Here is an 11,858-nt window from a genome sequence, read left to right as displayed (position 1 = left end):
TTTACAGTAGTTGTTGTAAAAACCACACATTTCACTTTTATTGACTAATCCTTCACATAAGGCGTTGGCGGCTCCAAGTCGGACCCCTATAACGGCCACATTTTTTCTTTTAACTTCACTGGGTTTCTGCAGGTAAAGGTAAATTTAAAACTTTTTAAGACCGAGTAAGGAAAATGTAAGGATTAATCGAAGGGAACACAATACATCAGTAAATGTCTATGAAGAAACACAATTGTGTTAGCATCACTAGTTTGAAAATACAACTTCCATCAGATATCCACTTACTTTTTAATTCATTTTACAAAAAAGATTTCTAAATCAAGATACATTTACTTGAAGTGCAAAATGAAAAAAAAATATGAAGTCTTGTTTTCTGTGAAACTGATCAAAATGAAATTATGATTACAACTAAAATCAACTTAATTCAAAAGGATGTTTTCATAACTTATATTTGTTCTCGTTTTAAGAATAAACTCGTTAATTTTTCTTTTGTATCTCAAGTAAATGTATCTTGATTTAAAGATGTTTAGATAGAAAACGGGACAAAAATACTGAGGAAGACATTCATTTTTTGCTATGTTTTATTTTAATGCCATGACTTTATGTATTTAAGACTTCTGCTCTTGATTTAAAACTTTTTAAAGGCCTTAATTTGAGTAAAGTCAGAAACCCTGCTTTCTATTTTCTGTAAAATCATGACAACACCCAAAACACCACTTATTTCAAATCAATATGTTGCTTATTTGGACAACATATTAACACAAATGTTTTGTTTATCTATTGCAAAGGTCCTAACAATAAAGAAAAGAAACAAAAGACACATTTATCTTAGGTTTATTTAGGTTGAAATAACTTTAGCATTATAAACCTATTTCCCCAACATAATGTTTCCATTCAATTCATTTTAAAATGTATCCAACAGTCAGTCAGAATAAACATTTAAATAAATTTAATTTTTTTAAAAATTATTATTTTTTTTTTCATTCCACATTTTTATTATATTTCATGATATTTTTTGCACTTTTGATTTTTCTTACAAATCTTCACTTCAATAGAAGGTGTAAACTCGCAGAAACAAAAACACAAATAGAAAAAACAAGACAAAAAACCAAAAACAGTAATTGAGAGGCAACACTGGAAGTGTGGGGCAGCATTTCGCTCCGAGGTAATAGGTCTTCTCATCGGTGGCTTGACTAACCGTTACCTTTTCAGGTTCCTCTGAGCCTGCTTGAGTAAAGTGTCAAAGTCTAGTGCATCAAATTTGCCCTTTGTAGGCTTTGGATCGTACTCCCGGTTTGAATCTGAAAGCGATCAAAAAGAAACTGTCACATCTGGAGGCTTTAATGGGAATGTTTTCAAACATGGTAAATTAGTGATGTACCAAAATTTCAGCCAAAAAAAGTAAAAAAAACTGAACACTCTGAACAGCATAGCAAGTTTAGTTACACAATTACCCAATCTTTATTTACAGCTTCAATTAAATGAAAGCTTTGATTTTGATTTCGGCAATAAATTAATTCTGGTGCATCACTACTTTAAATGGAAGGAGAACAGCTAATGATGCCAAGCTCACCAAGATCAGCATAACTGGTTTTGCAAAACTGCCTCCTGCCTCCAAAGCACAGGTCAAATGGAAGCTCATTCTGCTCCCTCAGCTTGCTTCCGTTCTCAATAGCATTAAATGCATCCTTTGTGTTGTAGTATGTAACAAAGCCATAGTTATCTCTGAAATAACAGGAGTGTTAGCAATCCTCTTGTTAATGGTAAACAATACATCAAATAAATACAGTTTAGAGAAACCATACCCATTTTCTCTAAAGTGCACAGTGCACTCCTCAATCTTTCCGAAGAATGAGAAGCGTTCTTTCAGCTCCTTACGAGTCATGCTTCCACGAATTCTCCCAACATAAACAACTCTCCGCTCCTCCTAAAAAAAAAAAAAAAAAAACCCATTTCATTTGATAAGTGAGAAAGCAATCACCAAGGTGCCTCTAGGAAAAAATAAGATGTCTTCCTTGATTGAAATACTCACAATGGCTTTCTCTTTGCGCATCTTTGTATCCTCACAATTTTGTGAGTGACGGTAAGCTGACTTCTGATTAGGGCTGTCAATGAAGTCAAAACATATCAGGGTTATTATCGTTAACTTATACTAAAACTAAAACCATAAAAAAAAAAAAAAAAAAAAAAAAAAAATTCTTTACTTGAAATAACAGACACTATGAAATCAAAATAGTAGGAGTGTACAAATATTCCAACCGAACCGAAAAACCATAATACACCACCCAACGTACTCTCATGGCTTACAGAGCGCCCCCTGCTGTCCCGGTCCAACCCTGGCCCATTGTTGAGGTTGACCTCACTTTACCTTGTCACAAAACTAATTTTTCTTCCTTGACATTTGATTAATTAGTAATTAGGGGTGTAACAGTACACATATTCGTCCCACGAATTTTCGGTATGTCCAGTGTTGTAGCCTAACCAATCACCAATCACCATTCATCTCAATAAGCTCCATGTTTTGTTACTTTCGATGAGAAACAAAGTTTCATCCAAATTCTGTCCATTTTATCACAAAATTAAAAAAAAAAAAAGAATGCAGTTTTGAAACTCTTTAATGTGGCGGGACAGATCACTGTATAGACATCTCAGTTCAAGCGCAGAGTGAACGCGATCATCTCTTTCTCTTTAATACTAGTTACAGAATAAACATGAATGAACATCTGAAGGTATGTTGAAAGATACAGTACAATCTCATGTAATTTCTCAATCCATGTTTCAACAGTAAAAAACAGCTTGTAAACACTGTCACATAGCATTACATTTACCTCAGGTAAGTCATTCAGTGTCCACAGCTTGTTAGTTTGCTAGAGAAATGAACTCTTTCGCTAAATATATGCACTATATTAGCGTATATTCATTTTATTTTACTTAACCTGTTAGTGATGTCTTGATTACTGAATGTATGTTTAAATAAATCTGTCATGAAAATGACAGCACACTGTGTAAATGTGTAAATATTTCAACAACGACATGGAGTACAAACAATTTTATTATTAGATTTAGGAGTTAAACTGCCTTTTTTGCATACAATTTGTCATTTGAGTGTTGATTATTATATCTAAAAATAAATAGCAAATGAATTTAGTCTAATAGTTTGTGCTCTGTTCTTAACCTTTAATATTATAGTAATGTGCAAGTAAGGGCTCCCTATATAGTTTACAGCATTAGAGAACTTTTTTTATCCTTAAACTAAATTATAAATTAATTTTAAGACAGAGACAATGTTCAGTAAACCACTGTTTAAAAAAAAGAAGCAATTTTATGTTTAGTTTTCTCTCCCTGCTGTACCGAACTGTGACTTCAAAACCGAGGTATGTACCAAACCATCAGTTTTGTGTACCGCTACACCCCTACAAAAATAGTTAATTCTTCTTTTTTTTTTTTTTTTTTTTTTTTTTTAAATGGAATATTGCAATATATATTATAAATGCACAAAAAATAGATCAGAACAGTACTGTGCTGTCATCTTTCTATGCCTGCACGGTAGCACTGCATTAGCTAGCCAGTTCTCACCTTCTATGACTTTTCCAACTCCGATGTCCATGAGAATCAGAAGAGCGGGACCTGGATCTAGAGCGGCTGTGACTCCAAGATCCAGAGCGTGAGCTTGAATAGGAGTATCGACGCCGACGAGGTGGGGAAAACGACCTGGAGCTGGATCGGGAACAAGACCGAGATGATGAACTGGATCTGCTGCTCGAGTGACGAGACCTGCATCTGTAAATGTAAATAAAAAAACCTGCGCTTTTAACATTACTTTCTAATTATTATGCATGTGTATAACCAGAGACAAATGTCAAAGCTGACCTTTTCCTAGGTGGTGAACGTGATCTGGAGGAGAACTCGGAGCTGGATTCTGAGCTACTTGAGGATCGGGCTCTGTATCTTCGTTTTGTGCGACCTCGGTCCTGCTGGTACTGTCTGGAGGAACACTCAGTGTAGTCCAGGGATTTTTCCTGGTTGCACTTAGCTTCATCCAGTAAAGAGCTTTCAGAGTCAGGCCTGTTTGGAGAAGCATCTGGAGTCACCAAGGCAGAGCTGTTTAACGTGCACCTCGTATCTGCAGAAGCTTGACTAAAGCTGAGATTCCTCTGGGTTTCTTCTGTAAGTGAAGGGGCTGATGAAGCCTTGGAGACGCTGTTCTGCACAGGCTTAATGGAGGACAGCTCAACAGTCTTGATAACAATGCTAGGCTGTTGTTTGACATTCCACCGATTGCCAACTTCATTTTGATTGGGTTCTTTTGGAGGGAGGCAGTAGTCGTGGTCAAGGGAGAAAGGCTGAGTCTGTCCAGTGGTAGTAGGGGTCTGAGGCTTGCTGCGCAGCTTATTTGAAGGTAGTGGTCTTGCTTCTATCTGAATGGCCTTGTTAGGAGTTGGCTTAAGGACCTCTGACTTCTTGGCTTTCCCCAGTAGTGAAACCGGTGCAATAGGTTTCCACATCTGGTGTGGGGGTGTGGCAGGTGGTGTGAGGCCTATGGGAAGAATTTTATTCATTTTATACTTTTATTACTTTATTATTTGCATATACTATAGGAATGTGTTTGCATTATATAACAAAAGAGATCAAATAATGCACCATTTAAATGAACAGGCTATAACATGTACACTACCATTAAAAAGATTTTATTATTTTTTTTTAAAGAAATTAACACTTATTCAACAAGGACGCATTCAATGGAAGCATCAATGGAAAAAAGTGACAGTAAAGACATTTATAAATGTTAAAAAATATTTCCATTTCAAATAAATGCTGTTTTAAACATTCGATTCAAAGAATCTTAAAAAAAAAAAAAAAAAAAAAAAAAAAAAAAAAAAAAAAAAAAGTAATTATATTTCACAATATTACAGTTTTTACTGCATTTTGAATAAATAAATGCAGCTTTGTTGAGCATAAGAGACTTTTAAAAATCTTACCAAACCCAAACTTTCGAATAATGTACATAAAATGTATTGCACACTAAATTAACTAATTATTTTTTACCTGCAGTGCTTCCCAGGTCATGACTGCGGGTTTTCTCCAGGGCCTTAACTTCCACCTGCTGCTCATAACTGAATTAAGAAAAGAAAATAAATAAATACAATTTGCAGTAGCAACAACATCAAAAGCTTTGAATTTCTGATGTTGTTTAAACATCACTCAGACTAACACAAGCTACGCTTATGCTCGTCTCTAATGTCCACCTTCACATTCCGAAGTCATGATGAAGACTTCATTTGTTTCGGTAGGTCTTGGTGAAATGTGGCTTATGGCCACATACACACAAACATTGAGTTTGGTGTGAGAGCAGCACAAGGGCTGTAGGGTAACTCCATCACTCCACCTCATGATACTCACCTGGAGTTTCCTACAGCGGCTGCTCTACCACAGACCTCCGGTACCCTTGGCTCTTCTTTTGCTGGAAAGAAAAAAGGAGGATTGTGAATGACCAAATACAGGAGGTGAAGGTGGGACAGACCCTTAAAATAACTGCAACAATCAGATTGTTCAGCATTTAGCAGAACACGGCCACAACAACAGCATGTATTGTGATACTCTTCAAAAATGCACCACACTTCCCCACTCGACAGCTGAGAAACAGCAGACTAAAGATAAATGCTTGTTTAATGGGTATACGGTCAGTATTCAGCCCCTGTATGTCCTCAGACAAAGACAGCCAACTGGTTTTAAAATGGTTTTGTTAACGGGGCAGAATTCCAGCAGTTCAATGAACATGAGCACATAGCAGCTGTTTTCATTAAAGCCACACCCTCTCTTAAAGTAACACACCCTCCCCTTAGGTGTGGTCACGTTAGCGTAATTTCAGCAAATTTTCGTAGGCAAAAAGGTTTATGGTCTATTGTTAAAGGATTAAAATTTCCTGATATTTTTTCACCCCAATGTCATCCAAGATGTTTGTCTTTCTTCAGCTGAAAAGAAATTAAGGATTTTTCTCCATATAGTGGACTTCAACAGTTACCAACGGGTTGAAGGTCCAACCCGTTGTACCCTATTAAAGTCCACTTTATGGAGAAAAATCCTGGAATGTTTTCCTCAAAAACCTTCATTTCTTTTCGACTGAAGAATGAAAGGCAAACATCTTGGATGACATGGGTGTGAGTAAATTATCAGGAAATTTTAAATTCTGAAGTGAACTAATCCTTTAATAACGTAGTTTTGAATAAAGCAGAGCTCATACAGAAGTCACTTTCAAGCAAGAGCTTTCTGTTGGTCAGCACAGCGAACTCACCAACTTGAAAATGAGCAAAATTTGCATCAAATTTTGTTGACCTCAAACAAAAATCCCAATCTCACAGATTCCTATTGTAAAGACTGGATTTTGCCTGTGAAATTGCCAAGCAATGGTACATGTGACCGCACCTTAAGGAATACCACGCCCTTTTCTTTTTTTGAAGCTAGACTGAAATGCAGCCATTTTCTAGACCAAAAATATATTCCATCTGCATAACTTTTGTAATGATATGGTTCTATTTGACTGGGTAATGTTTTATCACTTTACAACAACTACACCATTTAGGTTAAACACAGAATTACACTTGGAAAAGGAAACAAACCTTTAGGCTGTTTTACCTCATTTGACCCGAACGCCATTAATACATTACGATAAGATGAACATGGTTTTGTGACAACAGTCTTATCTAACCCACTGGGTCACGTTAAATTGTGAACTCTGTACTTGAAATCTGTGCTTGACCTGGCAACATGGACACAAATTCCTTCATCCCAGTAATGCAAACTTCCTTCAAGCCCCAAATGCAAGCATGGCCTAGTTGCTTACAAACTAATGGTCTGCATTCTAAAGATGGCAGTATGGGTGTATGTGTTCACTAAGAGGGCACTCGTTTCCAAAGAAAGCTCTGGTGTGCTCAGCATTAACGTCCTTCAAATAGTCAGCTTGACTTAAAGCATGATTTTAACAACCCTTATTGGTAAACAAATACTTCCAAAGTAAGAAAAAAAGCTCAGACGTAATATCACTTACACTGAGACTCCTCAAACTGCTCCAGGAGGCTTGTAAGATCAGCAGCTTCAATACCTGGAAGAAAAATGTTCATTATAATCCAATCCACAGAAATGATTAACTACATAAGGAAAAATGCTCACCAATTTCATTTGTGAATGACTCAATCAGCTCAACTGTGGTGTTCTTCGGTTTGGGGATCTCAGAAGAAGCCATCCTCATCTGCTCTGCCAGTTCAACAACTCTGGCCTGAACTTGAGCTGAGAAAAACGGCTGAGCAGCTATTGCTGGAACGTGAGGCTGTAACCGTGAGGTCAGCTTTTTAGAATTAGTTGGCAGGGTGTTTTTGGCTTGATCAGACACAGGGGCCAACACAACCTGCTCAGGCTCTCTCTTTGCAGGCACAGCAGCACTAGGTTTAAGAGGGCTAGAGTTTGAGCTCTGAACCGGTGTAGTGATCATCTGAGGCCTTGAGGGAACTTTAGACGGCACACTTTCACACACATGAGCAGCACTGGGGTTATGTAAACATTCCTTCTTACTGGGTGCATTGAGACTGTGAGAGTCTCCAGATGTAGTGGACACTGGTGGTGAAGCCATCCTTTCAGGAGGCACCTCAGCCACATGTCTGATCGTGGTAGAGGTCTCGGTATGAATAGTGTTTTTTGGCACGCTGATGGGAGCAGGTAGTTTCTTGGGTGATGAGTGGACCGAATGGGGTAAACTTTCAGATGATGTGCCTGAAGGTGGAGGGGTTGATGCTTTAGAAGTTGCAGGTTTCTTAGAGGAACCCATCAGTGAAGCCGGAGGGATGAGCAATGCTTCAGGTGTTGGGGGAGCAGCGGGGCCTCTCGGGTGCCATGCGGGCATGATTTCAGGTGCAAGGTCTTTTTTAACAGGAGTATGGAAGGGTTTACGTGGGTCTCTGGGGTTTGGGTCTGGCAGGCAGGGTATTGGGGGAAGCTCCTTGGGCGCTTCAGGCAACTTGGGCCATTTAGTGCTGTAATCCTCCGTTTTGTCCACCGGGTCTGGTTTCTTCTGCTGGCGGAGGAGACGGTACTGCTGTAAACTGAGAGGTTTGGGCTTAGTTTCATTACGCTGACAAACAGCAGCCTGCTCGCTAACAGGCTCCTGTTTTGAAGGTGGTTCTTCCTCTACAGACTTTTCAAGAGGCTTGTTCTCTGGCTGCGAGTCAGCGATTTTTGCTTCAGCTTGAAGGGTTGTGATGTGCTCCTTCTCAACCCGTGGCTCAGGGGTCACCAACTCAATTTTAGGTCTCTCAGGCTTTGCCGATAAGAGAGCAGGTGAAAAAGTCACCTTTTTCTTTTGTTGTTCTTCCTGCCGTTTCTTCTGGGGCTCCTTTTTAACTCTTGAGCTTCTCAAAACTCTCTGTTCAACCAGATCTGCTTTAACAGGTTTACGTTTCTTTTTGACAACCTTTTTCTCCTCTTCCACGAGAGATACTTCAGAAGGCGGTGGGAATTTTTCAGCACTATCCTCAGGGTTTGGTTCCGGCTTGTTTATGCTTTTCTCCGGGACTCTTTGCTCTCCTTCTGCAGAGTCTGTGTGAGCAAAAGGAAGGTCGAGATCTGGGATTGCCAGGATGGGCTCTCCATGCTCTCCTTGATCAACCACTTCCAGCACAAGGCCCCTCTCAGGCAGGAGATGCTCTTGCCCCTCTTCTCCTTCCACACATAATGTCATACAGTAAGGGTGCATGTGTTTTACTAAATCGCTGAGTGTGACAGGCATGCTCTCTCCATCCTGCTCCAAGGACACAGGAAGGCACCAATCAAATTCCTCCAGTGACGACAAATCAATATTGGCTATTGTTGAAAAACTAGCATCCCTATCTTCCTCCTCTTCTCCCTCACTGTTCTGCTGAGATGCTCTCTGCATTCGTGGGAGACTCTAAAACAAAAACATAATATGTATCACATTATAATATAACCATAAAGTTAAGCATTGAAAAAATGTTCCCCCTAAATCATGCAGCCCAAGTTAAAACCTGTTGTGCTGCCATCAAAATCAAAAAAATTGGTTGCACTTTATTTTACAGTACATGCACTTTTAATGTACTTATCAAGAAAGTACTGAAAAATATTAGTAACTACATGGGTTAAGATTAGGTTTAGTACCTAGTTATTACCCATTACACATGTATGTACGTACAAGCGAAACAGGACTGTAAAATAAAGTGCTATCATAAAATCTAATGAATGATTAAGGATGAGAGAGAAATATTCAGAACTTAAAATACCTTTCCAGGAAATTGTCTTGCATGAATCAATGACTCTGGAGGAGACCGTGTAAGCAACTTTCTCAGCTAGAGTGGATAAAGAAAAATTAGTATTTGCTGTTCAAAACGCATCAAGCTGTTCAAAAAACAAAAATAAACTTTCTTGTGCATTCCTGACATGCTTAGACTGGTGAAAACCAGCTGGGGAGGACTCACCGGAGAGTGTTCCTGACCCTTCTGCCCTGAGAACAGGTCTGAATCCGGCAGAGTGTCAAAAGGGGACAAGTTCTCATCATCAACATTGTCAAGTATTTCAGTGAGAGCTGTGAGCAGCGTTGCTTCGCTTTCCTCATCAAGATTACATTTAACCTAAAAAAAAAAAACAGGAAGCATTGCTGAGTGACATGAAAACAAATGAAATTTAACAAACAAATCCTTGTGTTGAGAGCAAATCATGCAATGAACAGTTTTATATAGGCATTATTTACTTCTCCAGTAGGACTGTCCTCAAAAATGGACAGAATAGAGGGATCCAAGCAGCCATGTAAAACCTCCAGAGCATCTCCATTGTTAAGGCCAGGATACTCCAGACAGCTACCAGTGAAGCTTCCCTGAAGGATCTCTGCCTGCAATATTCCATTAAAAAACAAACGTCCATTTTTATTTCATGGAGACCTTAATGTTTTGATCCATCAGCAAACCAGATCACTCCATTTAAACTGAAATGCAAGACTTCATGCAGATATTTCCATTCATTTACTGGGCAAATGTCTGGTTGATGTTACACAAAATTATTAGGGCCAAGTATTAATATCATCATATTTTTAGATCAATACTTTCAGAATTAAATATGCTTCTAAAACCAGAAATCAGTGCAAGGTGAAAAATGCATTAGCCGAGTCTGTAAACAAATTCATGCTTCTATATTTAACAACAGCAAACAATGTGCCCTGTCTTTGAGGTTTGTAATTGCTGGCCTGTTCTACAGCAGCTGATGTTATGGTCAGCTTTGGTCTTAATACAGCTCACAGAATCATTCATTCACATGGCTTCAAGTGAAATATTGTTAATAATACAAACGTTATTTTAATACTGCTCATGAATTTAAAGCAAAACACTAAAACTAAAAGGGTAATCTATTTAAAAAGGAGCAAATGAGAATACGAGACGGACTAAAATGTACTAAAAATGTAAGCATGTTCCATTTATAAATGCCTTCATTTGTAGCTACAACCACGTGTTGCGCACCTCACGTCATCCTGCCGCAGTGCATTACTGGGCAAACCCAACACCGGCACAGTTCAAAACACGCCTTGCTAACACAAGTTCTGCATGACCACTCTTATTTTCTTAAAAGAGATCAATATTACATCTTTAGGCCAGTTTAATGATAATAAATCTTTCTCGTTTTACAACATAAACGGGCTGAATTAAAGGGTGCAGTTAGTAAATACTCATGGCCCGACATGACTGACCCACTCATACCTGCACCACGTGCTGGACAGCTAGTCAAACCGCATTGAACGACATGGGGCTAACTTTGTAATTCGCAGTCATGACAATGCAAAATACGAAATTAACAGGTGATGAATGCAAGCACTCAGAGTAAAAGTGATTTAAAAATCACAGTTTATATATCAGTAGCTGTTCCTGGGAAAGATGACATCTGCTGAATTACCAATCAATGGCATTTTAACTTTATCAAACCTAGTGTAGTAAAATAATATTGCAGTTTCAATGTTAAATGTTTAAGTAAAATGTAGGACCATGCATAAACACAGTTAACGTTAGTTTCTTTCTTAACATGATTCAACCACGTGGGTGTGAGTCACTTAAAAAAAATTGTAACAAACAACAAGAAAGCCATATTTGATAAACAATGGAGTATACGTATTGAGAAGTTACTAATAAATAAAATAAAAATACATAATATACATTAAATTGGACTTCTCTTTTAGACCTGACACCTTCAAACAGCTAACAATTCCTGATTACAGATTATCGATCACCATATTAAAACCCTAAAACAATGCGTTTATAGTTTACGAAATGCAAAACTGCCCTAAATTAAAAAAATAAATGATCATGCGTTGTTTAACCACTTGTCTAGTGTGATAAACTAAGTTCTTATGAGTGCAAAAGCATGGCAACATCAGCTAGCAGGACTAAACTTGTACATTCATCCCTTGACAAGCGAGTTAAGTATAAATACACAAGAAATCTAGCAACACTCGGAGAGTGATAAATCTATTTATTGTTCACATGTGGCGAGCAGAATTGCACAAGCTATCTCACCATCCACGTGTCACAAAGTCCTGCACATCATCGCGTATTTACCTCGAATATTTGACACAGTGATAAATGTCATCAGTTTCATTCTGGCACAACACTATAAAAGTATAAACATATGCAGTTCTTACCTCGTCAAGATTCACCGATGAAAACATTTGAGTATTACAGGCTTTTAACATCTCCTCGCCTGTACCCCACCGCGCCGCCATCTTACAATTCATCTGTGGGAAAACGTGAATCAACTGCAGGCGCAGCAGCCGGTTACAAGCCACGTGCTATTTGCGTTCCCGGCAACTGAACGGG

General features: G+C 38.3%; 1 protein-coding gene across 1 annotated transcript; it reads right to left on the bottom strand.

The window, feature by feature from the left end:
• Nucleotides 1-818: 818 nt before the first annotated feature.
• Nucleotides 819-11,856, bottom strand: pprc1 (PPARG related coactivator 1). Its single transcript, XM_051916583.1, has 14 exons — nucleotides 11,684-11,856; nucleotides 9,752-9,889; nucleotides 9,480-9,632; nucleotides 9,285-9,350; nucleotides 7,168-8,935; nucleotides 7,046-7,099; nucleotides 5,401-5,461; nucleotides 5,047-5,114; nucleotides 3,871-4,537; nucleotides 3,577-3,780; nucleotides 2,033-2,105; nucleotides 1,806-1,927; nucleotides 1,574-1,725; nucleotides 819-1,301 (listed from the first exon to the last, which is right to left on the bottom strand). Exons 1-14 carry the CDS (start codon nucleotides 11,774-11,776, stop codon nucleotides 1,201-1,203), a joined length of 3,720 nt encoding a protein of 1,239 aa, XP_051772543.1. The 5' UTR covers nucleotides 11,777-11,856; the 3' UTR covers nucleotides 819-1,200.
• Between the last annotated feature and the right edge of the window lie 2 nt (nucleotides 11,857-11,858).

This window comes from Ctenopharyngodon idella, chromosome 13 (genome assembly GCF_019924925.1).
Source record: "Ctenopharyngodon idella isolate HZGC_01 chromosome 13, HZGC01, whole genome shotgun sequence".
Taxonomy (NCBI): domain Eukaryota; kingdom Metazoa; phylum Chordata; class Actinopteri; order Cypriniformes; family Xenocyprididae; genus Ctenopharyngodon; species Ctenopharyngodon idella.
Note: the sequence above shows the minus strand (reverse complement) of the source record. Positions and strands in the feature narration are given on the sequence as shown.